Source organism: Athene noctua, chromosome 15, assembly GCF_965140245.1.
Source record: "Athene noctua chromosome 15, bAthNoc1.hap1.1, whole genome shotgun sequence".
Taxonomy (NCBI): Eukaryota; Metazoa; Chordata; class Aves; order Strigiformes; family Strigidae; genus Athene; species Athene noctua.
In genome coordinates, this window is record NC_134051.1 from 7,558,085 (window position 1) to 7,576,342 (window position 18,258).

The following is an 18,258-nucleotide window of genomic DNA, read 5'->3' on the forward strand; positions in this document are numbered from 1 at the left end:
ATCTGCTCAGCCAGAGAAGGCTGTATCCAAGCTTATTGTGCTGTCCACACTGAGGTCAAATGAGGGCAGGAATGGGAAAAGGTTGTTTTGCTTGCTTTAAATAACAACATGCAGGTTTATGCATGAAAGTAGCGTAGGAATAAAATAAATAACCCAAATAATAAATAAAAATAATAAATAAAACAGAGGTCTATATGTCTTTTTGCCTTCGGTGGATCTAGAGATTCTGTGTTTTTTTTTTTTTTTTCTTTCATTTTAAATTTAATGGATCAACAAGCAAAATACAAAACCAAAACCAAAACTGAACAAAAGGACAGAAACTGCTGTGTCCTTCACAGCAGACATGGTGTTCCGACTTACCAGACTCCCGCGTACGACCTCTCACTACTTCGCTCCATGGTCCTGCCCCAATGGCATTGAAAGCCTGGATCTGCAGTTCATACTCTGTCCACTCCTCCAGATCTTCAATCGTGTACTCTCTTTCCAATCGGTCATTAACAACCTTCATCAGGGTGGCAGACTGCAGATCCACACGCCAGAACTTTATCCTGTACCCCACTGACTCTGGATTGCCATTATACTGGGTGTCGGGGAGGGGCTGGCAAACAACAAAGAAAAGCACAATATTCCTACACAGAACACACTGCCAGGGCTTTCCAAACTATATGCCAAGGCTGTCTGAACTCATATAAGGCCATAGGGAGGCAAAAAATATTAAGAGACTGATTTTCAGTTTTATGTATGTGTCACAAAATAAATTTCTGTGTTGCTTGAAATTTTCACCTTAATTTTGAACTAAACAGATATGCTCACAGCACTATGCCATTTGCTGTGGGTGTATCAACAGAGATGATATGAATACAATATAGTTCAGAGTTTTGTGATTAAATATGGAAATGAATGATAAATTGCTGAAGCATGTGACAAATTCATTTATCGTACATTTTTTACTTTCTTTACTGACTCTCTGCCTACTCATCTATCAGCAGAGATTTATTCTAGTATTCTAACTCCCCAAGCAATTTCAGAGATTAAAATATGAAATAATTAGCCTACTTCATGAAGTTTAGAGTTTTTCCCCACAAAACTATCTATATGACACCATGGATGGCTGAGATTCAGTTCTGAATCACTGGGAAAATTTGATACACATTAGCATTTCACAGCTTAGAAGACTGTATCCCGCAGGCAAGCAGGGCTAGAAATGTGACCCTTATTCTGTAGGAAGGAAGGAATTCCCAGCTCCTAAGGGGACACAGATTCACCTGCAGGTCTTGAAAAAAAGAGATTAAACAGTTTCAAATGCAGATGTTATTAAGCACGAAAGAGGTATATCAGGTCATTTTCAGCTGTGGCTGTTGCTCCTTCTGAACCCTGCACAGTTTGACTCATGGAAAACAGGCTTCCAGGTAGCACAGCAAGGAAACACAATCTTTAAAATATTTTAAAGTATTTAAAAAAAATTCCTGAGTTAATTTTGGTGGAAGATATGTAGGTCTGGATATAGTACTAAAAAGTTTAACAATGTGGGCATGTTACTCACATGGTAAAGCCACGATGAGTTATGTGGGTCCTATCAAATGAACTGCAATGGCTCTTCAGTGGATACATGGTGACACCTTGGTGTTTTGGTCTTTCAAGGCTCAGAATTAAGTGCAGTGTCCCATTGAGAAACTGGAATTATTCCTTTCTGATGGGAGAAAACCCATCTTTTTTCTAGCCTGATTTTGACTTCCAGCCATAATGAGTTTATACATGGAAAAAGTAACATTTGGGCAAGAGGAAACCTGTGCTTCATCAACTTCACACCACAGTAACCCCAGTGGAAAATTCTGCCTAACAGGGGAGAAGAAAAACCATTCTGGAGCAGGTTAATTGCCAAGTAAATCCCAACGTGGTGACTCTGCAGGTAACTCAGACAGTCAAAGGGGCACAACAATGTCATCAATCACTGCATCTTCGCAATTAATCTTTTCTTTCTACATTTTATCACATACCTCCACATCCTTTCACGTAAATATAATCTTCCTACAGGAATGTAAAATGCAAACCTTGCTGCCTTTGAACTGCAGTAGCTGCAGGATGATTGCCAATGGCTGGTGTGCACCTTCTGGGGACTGTTTTGTACAAAGCAAACAACTGAGCTCTAGGAAACTGAAAACTGGCTCAAGTATTATATTCCGGGTCCACATGCTGACCCAGATTGTGATACTAGAGAGTCTCAAAAGCCAAGGTTTTACACACAGGTATATATTCCCCCAATGAAGTGGCAGTAGCGGCAGTAGGCAAGTGATCGATAAGGCAAGTTATTAAGGTAAGTCTCAGACTTCTGATTATTCTGAAAAAGGAAATAATTCTGTTGTTATTCCTTATGCTGAATGCAAGGAAAGGCACTCTGGAGTGCTGGCCTGACCCCCTGGGGAAGCAGGCGCATCCCAAGCACCAGCCCAGGCTCCCCTCCTCCCGCCGTCCCTCCTGGCCAGCTCACCACCCATCGCAGCCACAGGCTGGTCTCGCTGGCCGTGCGCACGGTGACGCTCCCGGGAGCAACATCTGGGGGGGCCTGCAACGTCTGGATGACCCGGGAGGGCTGGCTGCGCGGGCTGGGGCCCACCACGTTCACCTGCTGCATCCGGAACCTGGAGCAGAGAGAAGATGCAGTGCATGCTGTAACAGCTCAGCAAATGGTACCTCTCTTTCCAGAAGATGAAAAAGATGGAAAAATACAAATTAGGTGTTTCTAAATGTTCCACAAAGGTCGTTGCACGCAGGTCCCCTTTGTATTCACTGCTGAATGCTTTATGGCAACCGCTTTCAGATCCTCTCAGGTATTAAAAAAAAAATGAAAACGAGATTAGCTTAGGGTCTATTAGAAACTTAGGTATTTGTGTGAGAAATTTATGTTAATTATACCAAGCCTGATGAGCTTATGCTAGCAGTAAGTGATTTTCTCTTGCGATGCTTGTACAATACATTCAGAAAGGTATTAAAATATCAAACTTCAGATATTCTCATTCCCTGTCAATATAAAAAATATACTGGTGATAACATTTCCCCTCAATTACTGGTTGAAAGAAACTGATTTATCCCTGTGCCGCATTTTCAGCCTTCCTGCACAAGAAAGATTAAGTTATTTAATATGGATATGCGTCTTTAAAAAAATATCCTGTCTGCTTGAAACTGTCTCTTCCACAATAGAAATCCCTATTGGGTCACAAAAGATTTAGAGAAATCTTTTTTTCAGAAAGCACAAAATAATTAAGACATGCTGTACATTTCAGATACTCTCACCCGTCACAAGCAATTAGAAGTATCCAGCACTTGCACAGAAATACATGACCTGTTCATACTAAACACTTAATTTTTAGACCTAATGACTGAGCTTGGGAAAAAGGTGAGCCAGTCAGCATAGCAGTGCTTATTTATCTGCTGTGATCTCCCTAGAAAATGCATTAAAGAAAACTCATTAAACAAATACTGTCCTTGATTTCACTCTCAAACATTGGCACAAAATATAGAAAAGAAGCTGACGGATAAAAATGTGGTCTGATAATTAGCTCTCATGATGTATTTCCTCAGTAGGCAATAAGTAAAGCTGACCAGAGGACAACAAATTCATTTTGCAACAGCTTTCTAGGTTTCAAAAAATTATATGAAATGTCTCTACACTGAAACAAAACCAAAAATCCTCGTATCTGTGCATGCATGAGAGGAAAAAACTAGGCAAAATTCAAGAATCTGCTTTACAATGAAAAAAGCCAGAGAACTAGAAGCATGAAAAATCCCAACATAACTGGGATCACTCCAGAATTCAATGGATACAAGAGAGAAATGAGGCATAGCAGTAAAATAAACGAAAAACTTTAACAATAGAAAAAAACCAACCACCCCAAGTTCCTCATATACTTTTTTATGTTTTATCCCAAAGACATTCCTCCATACACCTGCTAGATATGCAAGTCTTTCCTATTTTGCATGATACTGAATGTTGAACTCTGGTACGACCTGCACTTCACTATTCACCTCTGCCTCTTCAGATTTAAGGATCCACCTTTTTGAGGAGAGCAAAATATTCTCAGCCTGAAGATAATTTTATTAAACTGCTGCACCAGAAATCTCTGCTCCAGTTGAAAAATTTTCAAAGGGCTTTTAGTAAAATGTTTAGCTCTTAAGGATAAGGTGTAAAACACTTTAGTGGAGAGTTTGTGAGAAATTCAATACGTTCCTGGGCTTTGAAGGGAAGAAAACTAGTGTACCAGCACTGAATTAGTTGTAAATTATATGAGCTTTACTTGGTTGCACCCACTACTAGCTCACAACAGCACATGGGCTAGCTAATAGGTCCTTCAGCCAGCACAAAATGGACAAGTTTCTAGAAAGCTGATTTAACACGTGCCACTATTTCCCTGCAACCAGCCTTTACATTAGCAAGCTACCCCATGAAAGTATTTTTCATTAGGATTGAATACCTCAGATTCTCAAATCTTGTCTATACTAAAGCAACGCATCACTTGAATTGAATTGATTTAAAAATCAATTTCATTTAACTGGGGTGCACCCATAATGCAGATTCACTTCAATCAGTTTAAGTATTGCATATATCTATTAAGCTTAACGTGGTAGATTCTTATAAACAAAGGTTTCATCTAACTGATGTTACCAAATTAAGCTAAATCAATAAAACGATGTTTAAACTGATGTAAATATGTAATTACACGTTTGCACCAGTTTAACTACAATTGATTTGTCACTGACTGATGTTACACGGGTGCACCCTTTAGATGAGGGAAGTTACAGGATATCAGTTACTCATAAAAGCATTTCACTGTGCACTTGGATTTGCTTTTTAATGTTACAAACTGTATTGTATGTGAATTACAATTAACAATATCAGACGAGTAATTTTAAGTATAAACGATGAAAACAGCCAAGCTTTTCCCTTTTGTTCAGATTACAAAACACAGCCAGCTGTTTCTGATTAGGAAAGATGTTCCATGCTGCTATTTACTAATTTTTTTTCATGCTGCAGCTAATTACCTGCTGTTCTTACCTGTAATGAGTGTAAGGAGTAAGGTTCGGTACCTCCAGCATCTGAGCATCAGGTTCATTCTCCACTTCACGAAGACTCACCCACTCTTCATCATCACCCAGTACACCAACCTGCACACAGGAAAGGGAAGAAGGAATACAAAGCAGACTATATACACACACACACATATATATATATAAAGAATTATATATATAACTTCTTTTGCAATGTGTGTCATCACAGCAGTGGAAGGACAAATCCTTTTAAATACATATTATCCAATTAATTTTTATATGACAAGGCATTAGTTATTTGTAAAGCAGCAACACAGCCAGGTTAGCCTAGTTTCCTTGTACCTGTTGGGGCTTCATTGGGATCCTCTGATAAGATCTGTTCCAGAAAAACACCATGAGAGTGCTAATACCCTGTTCAATCACTCCACCACAATACAAAAGTATCAAGTAGTAATGTAACAAAATGAAAAACAGCCTTGATAATAACTTGCAGGAACTGATGCATACTAAATAAGTCTCAATGGAGGCAAAATGCCACAGAAATGAAGACAGAGAAACAAGAACAAAGTCAAAGAACAAAAGTGTTTTAACCTCATCTGCTGGTCTGCACTTAGACCAGATTTCTCCATGTGCAATTCTTTGTATTAATTAATCACAACATGTTGCCCAACACAGTCCCTCAGCTATGGCAGCGTTAGAAGGGACAAAATGGTGATAAGAACTGAGAGCATCACTTTCTATACAGCTTTCTGGAGATAAAATGAAGATGAATCAGGACTTAAAAGGAAGTCAACAAGGCATGATAGAAAGGCTACAGTCTGACCCGGGACCCTGGAAGATGGCAGCATACTGATGGCAGGGTTGTGTGCGTAAGAGCCACAGTGGGAGTGTGGAGAGGCAGAGGAGAGGAGGTGGATGGCTGGGCTACACTTTGGAGATTCACACGTCCTGAAACACAGGGGATCTTAGACAAGACTCCCCAATATAATTCCCTAGCACTGTGCACATTTACTCTGGTGTTTCAACCCTACCACAAAGCATAGTACCTGTAGCCCAATTCCCTCACCATACCCTGGTATCCACAATGACAGGCTGAAGGATTTTAGGGGGTACATAAGCAGCTATTCCCTCTAGTGTCTATTTACAGACTTAATATCCATGAAGACGCCTAATCCTTTTTTAACCTACTGACACTATCTACTCCCACAGACTGCTGTGGCAACAAATTCCAGAAGCTCACAACCCACTGTGTAAAGAGATATTTCCTTCAATCTTTTTTAAACTGATCCCTTACAAGTTCTGTATACTAGTTACAGCCATAGACACTGTCAAAGCACTCGATAGGCAACGTAGCCCAAAGTATCTAGCATACCCCAAGTACTTCAAATAGAAAATTAGGTTTCGTTCTTTTTTTTTTTTTTTTTTTTTTTCCTTCAGGAGAAGCAGCCTGATTTATTTATAGATGTTTTAGTTCTTCGTTCACCTAGGACTTGATGTGCTGCATATTTATGTTTGTGCATGAAGAAATGACACAAGGAAAATTAGGCCAAAGAAATCAGTTCTGCATTGCACTGTGAAAAGAAGCCTCTGTGATTGTCCTAGCAGAGGACTGCTTTCATGGAGGGATATGGTTGCACAGGTCTTGATGGGCCTTTCAGTCTTGTTGATTATCAAGGGCACTGCCACACACCAAACAATATATAAAATAGATGTCAGTGAAGATTATGGGCCCTTTAAAATTCCCAGCCCCAACTGAGCTCCATAAATTTTAGTAAAGTCCATGGATGCAGAAGCTTAAAGGAAGCAAGTCGAGACAGGTCTGCATGGTAAAACACAACAGCCCTAAACTGAACCTAGAGAACAAAGAGATGAGAATTTTTTCAAAAACCCTACATGAACAAAGAAAGGAAGAGGGGATTGATTTTAGTCAAGTAAAGAGAAGACTTTTTATTGAAAGAATTTTTGATTAATACTGTAGAAAGCCTATAGTAAATGCTTCTTTTTGCAAAACTCCTTGCTCTTAACAGCATCACCTCAGTGCTGCAGTAATTGTATAGCAACAATCCACAGTGCTTTGGAGGCTGCAAATAATCTCCAGTAGCAAGCTCATCATCTTTTTGTATTCTAAGAACAGCAAGAGCTTTTAAAAATATTTCCTGCATACCAAAAAATAAAGGACCCAGTTTTCAATTGTTAGACAGCAGCAGGCAGGTCATTAATACACATTAAGGAGCACATGGCTCAGACTCAGAGGCCCACCTGTGAACAACTGACATTGACTCAAGCTTGAGAGGTGTCCAAAACCCCCCCACCTGTATTGCAGCTAGACATTTACCAACTGCCTGTAAAGGTGGAAATGTTAAGGATCTTTTACATATTGAGAAGCAGCAAAAGCATCTACATGTCCTGGACTATGGCAAGCCCCTTGAAAATTATCCTAGAAGACAGCTTTCTGGTAGTGAATGCTCTTGCTGGTAGGAGTGATGGGTTCAGCCTACAAGGAAATGGCAGATGCCAACCAAGCCCATCATGATGGCTGCTCCCAAGCTCAGGAACCAGCTGGTAAACAGGTGGCCACTACCTGCACTGGGGGGTGAGGGACCCCAGGCAAAGTGGCAGTGCAGACAGTCCCAGTTAACCACTTTAGACTCATTTTCTGCTGAAGGGTAGAGACAGAGAGGCAGCAAAAAAAAATCAATCACAGGCATAGTTCTGTGATACAGCAATAGATTTTATGTAAAGTAGATTGGGAACTTGCTTTAGTTAGAATAATACCTTGTAATGTTCCTAGGATCTGGTGCCAACGTTTGGGAAATTAACTTAAAGGGTTAGACTACTGAAATCCATAGTATATCAGTTACTGAAACCAGTAGTGTATTTTAAGAGAGTGCTGCTTGTGTGGGGAGTTTTTCCAAAGTAAGAGGATTGAAGGGTGAACGGCTGTATGACAGCTTGGTGAACAGCCTGGGGACTTCTGCATGACCTCTGACTTGTGCAGCCAAGCAATTCCAGGTCAATGTTACTCAAAACAATTTTCATTTGTTTGGCAACAATCTCAGAAATGAGTCTCGGAAGACAACAGTCATTGATGGACTTCTATATTTTTTAACTTCCGCAAGATCTACAGTAGATTCCAAGTTTCAGGCTCTTGAAAGAAAAGGGAATTATTTTTGCTGAAACACTCCAATGTCAGATCAGAGGAAACGTTATCAGTTTCAAGAATCAGAGTACAAAGGAATCCCCATGGGGCAAAAAGAACTACGGGCAGTGGTAAGGATGAAAGAGTCCTTTGAGGGGCAAGAGAGTCCACTATGAGCTGCTCTGCATAAAATAAAAACTTAGAGGCTTCTTCCTTGTAGCTGTTTTTTGGATAACAGTGTATGTAAACTTCAGAAAAGGATTATGTCTGTTGACAGATGCACACATATTCATATTCATGTGTGCACATAATCATGTGTGCATTGTTTCAGGAGGCAGATGAAAACACCAACTGTTTTTCTGTTACCATTGGCATAAAAGCTCCTTAAGAAATGCACTTTACGTCTTAACAGTTCTCTGTACAATAGGGTCACAATCCCCCAGAGGCCTCAGGACTGCCACAATAAAAACACCTATGTCCACCGCAACACTTCATATAATTCTCGATAACGATCAACCATCACAAGTTAGCACATATTCATTCCCGGCTCTCAGCTCTTCCTAAGGCATTACATTCAATAAAAAGGCATATTCATTTATTATTACAGAAATGGGACAGTATAAAATAATATTGGAAGTGATGTCAGAACCCTTTACTTCTCTATGCATTAGTGTCTCCGTTTCTAAAAAAGGAAAACGTTACATATTTTAGAAAGTGACAATATTTTCTGATGGAATGCACTACGTGAGAAAGTTTGCAGAATTTTTACTTAAAGGAAACAAAAAATATTTAAAATTTGGAATGAAAAAAATAATTTGCTGTGATGTTTTGTATAAGACAGTAATGCTTCTAAAATTCTGAACAGTTATGAAGTACTAACTGCAGGAAAGGAAAACACAATGTTTCTGTATCTACTATAGTTCAAGATATGTCAGAGTTTTCATTATAGAGGTCCATAACTCTCACATTTGAAACTGCTTTGGGAGAAATTCGGTTCACAGGATGTCAGACTGGGTGCAATTTTTTTTCTTGCAAAATCCTCAAATCGACTCAGCCATTTTTGATTTAAAGATTGGCAAAGGCATAAAATTGTCAGAGTTTCAGACACTTTATTTACCAGCTCCAAAGTAAAAATGACACCAAGAGAATCACCTCATACAATGGATGATTCCTATCTGGGTCACTGACTTAACCCACAAAACCAGGTAAATTCATGGTCAAAGTTACAACGTCTTTCCCAACTCACAGCTTTACAAGCGATAATACTTTAAAGGTTTTACTACTTGGAAACTCTTCTACTGCTCTCCATGATATTCATACAAAATCTCCCTAAAAACAGCAGAAAGGTTTTAAGCAAATACTCTCTATATTAGCCCATATACTCATGGCTTCATAACTTGTGATAGGTCTTTGTAAGGGGCCTTCAGCCTTTCCACAGTCTTCTGTTGTCTGCACAATAACATTAGTCACCATAAAAACACACCAAACTCAGCAGAAGTTAGCCCAGCTTTTCTAATCAGCCACTGGAAAGCCTGATGCTGTGGACTGAGCATCCACCAAGGCACAGTCATGATGATGTCATTCACATTCTTCTCCTGACAAAACCCCAGGAAAAATCCAGCACAAGAAACTGGATTCCAGCAGACAGAGAGTGCAAACACAAAACCATGTGAACAACAGCAGGGATTCATAGACATTCTTGGTTGCAAATTGCCAGAAAAAAATATGTACAATATACACTCTAACTGCATCTGAGAGCACAGGGTGATTGGAAGGATTTAACGAAATTCTTTGGGGATGAACATGTTACCTGTGAGTGTCAATGCCACAAGACAGTTACTGCTGGTCCCCCTGAACAAGTGTCAGCAGAACCTTTATATTACATTAGACCCTATTCTCTTTAGATTATACTGTATGTAATGGAAAAACAATGTTAGAAATATTTTTAAAATAGTATTGGTACATTTTTTATAGTCCTCTTGTTTGGAAATCCAGTTTCCTCCAGTCCCCTGAGTCTAGACGAAAAGATGGAAAAGAAACAGCCTAGTGATTTTTAAGAAATCCCTTCAGAAGTAGAGAATGTAGCTTCAGTAGAAACACAGAAACGGGGGTTTTGAGGCTTGATACTTCAGTATCTACCAACACTAAAATCTTAAAGATCTGATTTTCCTCTCATGTTCATTGACATAATTGAGAATTAGTTCCACAGTGGCTCCTGTGAATTTACACCCTAGCACAAAAAGCAGAAGCCAAGGCCAGACATACAAAATTTCACGTCAACTGAAATTCCCAGCTATGTCTTTCATCCAAATTGTTCATGAAGTATCAGACTTCAAAAATGGCACTTAGCCAAAATGGAATAGTCGGAGTATTTCCTAGACCTGCCCTTATCAAGGAAGCTTTATGCCAATAAAGAAACAAAGAAGGAAAGCACATCAGTGGCAGGTTGTTTGTGTGTGTGAATATAAAATAGCTGAGTTTTGTCTGTAAGGACTCAGACAGAGTAAAGGGTATATTCCCAGCAGAGATGGAAGAGAAGACACAAAATATAGGGGATGTCCAGTGCAAAGCTGTCACCCAGCTGTACAAACAGAGGGGAACATAGATAAAGTGCATGAGAATACCATGTATTTGTTGGTCATGTTTTGTCATGAACCCACCGACAGCAGAAGCACAGTGCAGAGGGAACACACCTTTGTGGGAGACTGACCTTGTTTCTCCTCCTTCCAGGAGAGATCATGCTGTACAAGGTCTTAGTAAACTGCAAGATACTTTTCCCCAAGCTATTAGCTATTTTCAGCTACTCTGCTCCTTGTTGCAAGCTTTCAGAAATGTTAACGGTCAAAAAATTTACGAATGGATGGAGATGTAGTCTTTGTACCTGCTTGCACAGAATCTTTATTCTCTAATTGAACTGATTAATTGCAAAGTACACTAGAACATACAGATTAGTGTTTTATAGTTAAATGTGATCCTATCACTCAGCAATACCTCCTGCTTTAAAATTATAGTATGCAAAACCATAACTTAAGTGGCTTTTAATTTAATGCTAAGGCCTGAAAAAACTTAACAGTGTTATTTAAAGCTGTACACAGCCCAGTGAATGAAAGATCCAGAAGGAAAAAATCCTCCCTATATTTCTGTTTAGAAAATCTTTGGTAGGTTGGGTAGAACCACTGCCCTTCAATCTAACATAGTCCTAAGGAACAATTATGGTCGTCTATGCTCAAATACAGATGTCTGTAGTAGGTAGTCTGCATCCAAGCACAGACATAACACTGCTTAGAACAGACTACATGAAAGGCCTAAGTGAACACTGGGGTGTCATAGGCAGCTGTTTTGTGAAAGCTTGTGTGCCTTTGCAAGGTAGGCAGGAAAACGAGCGAAGTCCAGAGGGCAGATCCAAGGCAGATTAGATCCAAGTCAGGACGGAGGCATTCCTGCCCTCATCTCTGTCCCCACTACCATGTTCTCATCCCCTCCCCTTGTAGTGGTGCTCTTCTGACACCCAGCCTGTGCAGAGAGCTGAGATGTCTGAGACTCTTGACTGGATCAAGTCTCATAGCAACTCCAGATACGATCACACCAGACTCAGCGCATGCAGAAGGCAGGAATAAGAAAGTCTTGGTAAGAGTGATGGGGATGAGGGAAGGGAACAGGAGCAGGACAACAAGAGCTCTGGTTTAGATTGGCTAAAGGTGCTGTAAAATTTCACTTCAGGAGAGAAAGGGAGTTTGAGTGGAGTGCTGGCAGAAAGCGGCTGTGAACAAAGGATTATATGCAGCTGTCATCCTGAAAATAGGATTTGCCGTAGCCTTATGGAGTCACCAATTTCTCTGCATACCTGAAAAGATTTTTGTTAATCATGTGAACACGAAATTTTTTTTAAAAATGAAATCCACTTGGAACAACATTTCTTGTTGTGCCAAAGCTAAATGGTGAGGTATGGCACACAAGAAACTTGCAGGGTAGCTATGGTGAAAAGAACTGCTCAGACTCTGCAAAGACTTTGGCTGTGCTCCTTCTCCAAATGGAGCAAATACTCCTTGACCCAGGATCTATCAGAACAGCTTGACTTCTCTAGCAATGCATGAGGTGTTGATGAGGGTGTACGAACAAGAAAGGGCCTCCCGTCCCTTCTTGTACACCCTTCAACTACTAGGGGCTCTTCAAGGATGCAGATGAAATTAATGATAATTATTATTGCAGTTTTAAAGCATTCAAGTTTATTTCACTTCAGTGGCATTCTGCAACACACAGGATTAATTCCTAGCAATATCAATGTGGTGTTCCTGCACAAAAATGTTTCTCAGAATGTGCCAAGCCACCATGTTATAGGATTTCAGTGTTTAATTCAGTAGTATGCAATAATGTGTACGTAAATGGTACAAAATGTACCAACTTGTTCACAACAATCTCATTACCAAGTGAAGTGATTGTATCAACATGTCTAAGTGGTGATGGTGATTTAAGAAGTCCAACATTTGGTCTTAAAAACAGATTGTATTATTTATAAAGATCTGTGGGTGGAAAGGAAGAAGCAAAGCTCATCTGTCAGGAGAACAAATGAGGAATATATAACTCCTCAAGGCATAATGACAGCAGAAAGAAGGATATTGTTTAAAGCTGATGGAGAAGAGAATTCATCCTATTCATATCTAGAGGCCTGGATAGAAAACCTCAGTGTATTCCATTACAAGACAGAAAAATACACTCAGTCTCACGAATAATGGTATCTTTGCTGTTCAGTGCAATTCTTCCTACATTCCTGACTATTAGATAATAATTCCAGGTTTGCATCTGGTTTGAAAATACACCTAACAGAACCTAAACACAGGTTTCAAATCCTTTTTTAGATAAATGGATGGACTTAAGCTCTGCTGTATGTGTTGCTTATGATGGATCTGGTGTTCTTCTGAACATAAGCTAAGCTGCTTTACAAAAATCCATGTGAATTTTTTAAAGGATAAGCATTCTCACATATATATACACTATATAGCATATTTTTCCTTTGTTCCTTTGAACAGAAGTTACAGCATTCATATGACCCTTTTCTCACAGGCATGTCTCAGCTAAGGCCCTCGAGCTCCCTTGCATTCCAAACTTTCCAGGACCTCCTGAACAGCTACCACCAGGCAATATACTGAAGAGCTTTGATCCACAGTTAAACAAAAACTGTAATCCAAACAGCAATTCGCTACTAGACCCTTTTTTAACCCCTCAGAAACTTAATTAAGAGCTTTTTGTCAGGGACATACCTGGCCTTCGACTATCCATTTAGAGATGGAGGTTTTGCCATCATATCCTGGCCGGAACTGAAGCGTGGCAGAGCGAGGGCTGATGTTGGAAATCACCAGGTTGGATGGAGCACCTGGAAGTTCTGAAGAAACAGAAGTGAGAAGTGGAAACGCTTCGTCAAGGGCCCAGTAACACAGGCTGACATTCAGTGTTTTAGCACATAAAATACCTTGGTAACAATTATAATAGAGCAAATAGCTGTGGGTTTGGCGTTTTTTGTTGTTGGGTTTTTTTTTTTTTTCAGATTATTACATACAGCAATACTATTTCTGCCGTTCTGAGCATGCACCACATCTTTACAGATCAAACGAGAAAAGAAAGAGCCTATCTACAGAATTACAGCTACTATTTTAGAAAAGTTGCACAACCGACAAAGCGTGGTGGCCCAGGGGGGAAGGTACTTCCCAGCTCCAGATCTGCCAATCACTCGTCAAGTCACCTAATTCCACTGTACTTCTGTTTCTCCAGAATTAAATTACAATAATTTTTACTTACTTCTTAGGGTACATACAACTTTAATACATTAACCACAGAAAAAGAATCAAATTTTTGGATAATGTATAGGAAAGATTTTGTGATTCTTATATTGACCTATAATAGATGAATGTAAGAGGGCATTTCTGATGCCTGAATAAAGTAGACGAATTTTTAAAAAATTTCTGTTGCAAATAAAGAGGGTGACCTTCTATGAGGAAAAATCTGCAGCTCCAATCAGATCTTTGCCTCACATCAGTCAAGCTTACAGTGGCATTTACATTTTTAATATTATCTGAATTATCAACAAAAGCAAGCCCAGGAAAGAGATTAAATATAGATTGTTTAGAATAAATTCCCAATAATACCTGCATTTGTAAGTAAAATGGAAATTACTATTATAATCAGCAATCGTTCATAATGTTGTGTTATGTACAAGTGCTGCAGGCAAAAAATGGGCAGCTTTTTGGCATATATTTCAAGTATGCATAAATACACAATATTTTTGATTCTTACTTCACATTTGTGGCAACTATAATGGATAAACTAATCCTGACCAAGTAGGATAATGCTGTTATCTGGCTAACAACAGGGAGCATGGCCTTGATCCAGTCTACAACTTGTCACGATTAGCTATGATTAGGGAAAAGAAAGGCAAACATACTTCAAGACATATAGAAAATAGTAAAAATACCAGAAAAGGTAAAAATTGGATTACCATCAGTGATGTATACTAACTGCTCAGCTTTGAAAAATTCTACTTCTATAACCTATAAATTAACTGAAACTGCTTGTTTGAGGTATGAATTGGTTTTTTAGTTTGCTTTCTATACTGTATGAGGGAGAGTGTAGAATTTTTATAAACAACATGCAAAAAGACTAAATTTACAGGTGTCCAAATGGTAACTCAGACAATGCAGTACAGGAATACTTTCTCCCAAATCTTTCTCAGGCAACCACTCCCATATTTTTTAAATTAAATTTGAGTTTCATTATATATGTCCTCTCATAGGTGACATAAGCTATACTACTTATAAATGGAAAAACCCTTCTCTCGTAACATCATCCAAACTCTATTTTTCTCCCAAAGCAACACTTTTTGAATTGATTCAGGCTTCATTCTTACGCTACTTCATAAATGTCAAGAGAGTCTGTATTGTATCCACTTTATTACTTTGTCCATTTCTTCTGCCATCCCTACATCATTTTTTATATTTGTATTAAACAGCCTCAACTTCTGGTAATTTCAAATTGCAAGTGTGTTCATTTTAATGTTTTAATCGGTTTTAAAAATTAAATTTAAGTTACGTGGTAAAGCACTCCAATGCTTTATAAATAAAACCATTTTTATTATTCCTGAAGTAATTTGTGATTTTTGGAACATAAAAACATGAGGAATCAGTCAATTTTAGTTTCACCAACCTGGGGGCACACCAGAAGAGATGGTGGAGGATGTGATCCATCCGCTCCCTTTTGCGGTCACAGCTGCCACCTCGATTGTGTAAGTGGTGAGAGATGACAGCCCTGTGATCTTGTACTCCAGCGTTGTGTTGGGTAGTGTGCGGGCAAGACGAGATTCATTCTTGCCATACACCTCCCAGGAGATCTGGTACCCTGAAAAACAATTACACAAAAGTCAGGGGGCCTAAGCAGTGGTGGGGTCTATTTTTTCTCCTAAAGCAGTTATGCAATAACCCAGAGACTAGTAAATTCCTGTCTCTACAAGATTTGCTTTTGGTCTATGGTGGTATGGCTTGTTTCTTACTCTACTCCGTTGTGGTCATCTTCTATAAGCAGAAAAAAAAAAAAAAACCAGCTGAAAATACCCAAATGTTTTTTTAATATTCTCATTTCCAATAAACAATTGATATAGGCACCCCACTGGGTATCATCTGCCCATCAACCTACTGTCATCTTTTCTACAGCGATACAGCGCTTGCTATGAAGTAGCTAGAAAACCTGGGGATAATCTTGCAGAAGGGTGGACCTTTCATTCTGTGAACTCTATGAAACAAATAGGAAGAAACACTGGAAACTATAACATCTTCTCATCAGCTGGAATATCTAATTAAAAATCTATATGTACTTAGTATGGCTACTCTCTTTCCAGGCTGAAGTAACCTTCACTGCTGTCTATCTAGAAATACTTACAAATCTGACAATAACAATCAGGCAGGAACATTGTGGGAATCTTCTAGGAACTGAAAAACCTCTACTCCCCACTGCTTGTTCCTCGCACAAATCCTTTAGCAGGGTGAATCATTATCCTTTCTTTAAAAATCATAGTGTAGCCAATGTATTGTCCAAAACTGCAGTCACCCTGACCTCTGTATTATTCTTCTATCGTAACCAGGCTTTCCTTTTTATCACTTTTATAACCATTTGCCTTCCAAGAACTTTTGAAACTTTCTACGGTCTGATTTGCTCAATTTTACCTCCAAATTTGCTTGTCCTCCTCCTGCCCAGTCCTACTTTATTCTCGTTTGAACCCATTTGAACCTCACTGTGACAGCCTCCAGAGAGTGTGTCTGAAAAGTTTGCTTGATTGCAGCTTTCTTTGTGATTTGACTCAGGGGGGAAAAAAAAAATACACGTAGCTCTTGAATGCCTGTGAAATGGAAGTGAGTGAAAAGGACTAACAGAAAGGAATCCCACTGAGTGAACCATGCACAAGGCAAGCTGCCTAGAGAACCTCCCTACTGGGTTCCTGTTCCCACCATCTAAGATGAGGAATTCATACCAGTTGGGGGGCTTGAAGGTTTTTTTCCTTTTTTATTTTTTTTAAATAAAAAACCCCATGACAAGCTGATTAACATATGCAAATTGACATAACAAAATATGTTATGATATTAATCAACAAAGAAAAGTCTTCTCATGAACTAAAAGCATGATGAGACAGTCATTTCTGTGAGAGTGAGAGAGGTGTGAGATGTTATCCTTACTCTATCTAGTGCTAGCGGCCATCACTGACAGAGATTCACGTTAACCTAATTTTGCATGAAAATGGGCTTGGAGTGCTCACATAGACCGTAATTATGCTTCAGGTGAGGGGGCAGTGATAAAGAGAGGTGGTACTTCAGTAATTCCAGCGACACTGCAACCACTTGTCTGACTATGCACTAACTAGGGGAAGGGGAAAAACTCCTGAATGCTCATGTGGAACCAGTTTTAAGTCTCTGAATGGGAATTCATTCAGTCATTTACCAATATCTCAGAGACACTGGGGTGTTTTGATGCTCTGAAAAGTCTTAAGAATCATTCACCAGTGATCAGAGTTTATGAAGCACAGGCAAGTCTATAATCTGTATGAAGGATTTTGACAAAATTTAAGGACTATTGCCTTTATTAAGAGAGGGCAAACAGAAATGTGGGAGATGGCTGTCCACTCTATTTGATTTTCAGTGAAGAGTTAAGAGGGAGTTACAAACAGAACGACCATCACAAACACTCCTTTCTTTCAAAAGCCATGGGTGCTGTTTGTTCCAGACAGGGCAATGTGACGACTCTGTGGAAGGTGCAGTCGTGCCTCTCCCCACTTCCCAGCAGAGGACACAAAACCAGCAGCTGTGTCCCCAGCCAGCAGAATGTCCATGTGCAGCCATGGATGGAGCAGAGGCTGGGCAAGAGCTCATCTGGCTGCCCGGGAGCTGCAGACGACCTGGCTACGCCTGCTTTGAACCCTAAACATGGGCTGGCGGAGGGAATCAAGAAGTATCACCACAGAACAAAACAAAACAGGTTGCTCAAAGCAATAAATAACCAGAAGGAGATAAACAGGGGATTTTTATTGCTCCCTCTATCCATTTGTTGCTTACGAACGATAGAAAGTTTCATCCACCATGCACTAGGCAATATTAAGTGATGGAGATATCCTCTCTCCCATCTAGATAAGCTTTGACTATACATCAAATATTGGAGGTTATTGTTTGAACATTTTATGTTTTCTCCCTTGTGGCCACAGGGATGAGACCCAGCTTTCTTGCCCATTAGGCACATAGTCTCTATGTATTTATTTTCTGAAAAAATGTTCACCAGGAAAAATATCCTGCGTTCACATGCAAATTGAAGAAAAGGCAAAGAGGCAGCATTTACTGTTCAATATTTCAGTCCCGAATGTATAGTTAAATTCTAGTCACACAAAAAAATGCAAACAGAAAATACATACATAGACACTGAGCAGACACAAAGCCAAATGTAATCATGCATAACAAAAACAGATGAAAAAATGCGGAAGGAAAGAAACAACATCCACCGTACCCCCAAGTAGCACTTAAGCCACAATGACTGACAGATGGGCAGAACTT

At 39.4% G+C, this 18,258-nt stretch overlaps 1 protein-coding gene across 1 annotated transcript in view; it reads right to left on the reverse strand.

Moving 5' to 3' along the window:
* The window catches only part of SDK1 (sidekick cell adhesion molecule 1), a 416,654-nt gene that overhangs the window by 82,721 nt on the left and 315,675 nt on the right, over positions 1 to 18,258 (reverse strand). Inside the window, exons 21-25 of the mRNA XM_074918870.1 lie at positions 15,377 to 15,568; positions 13,441 to 13,562; positions 5,051 to 5,160; positions 2,489 to 2,639; positions 361 to 598 (exon numbers count right to left, since the gene is read on the reverse strand). Of these exons, the coding sequence (XP_074774971.1) occupies positions 361 to 598; positions 2,489 to 2,639; positions 5,051 to 5,160; positions 13,441 to 13,562; positions 15,377 to 15,568 (813 nt within the window). The remainder of the gene's footprint in view (positions 1 to 360; positions 599 to 2,488; positions 2,640 to 5,050; positions 5,161 to 13,440; positions 13,563 to 15,376; positions 15,569 to 18,258) is intronic.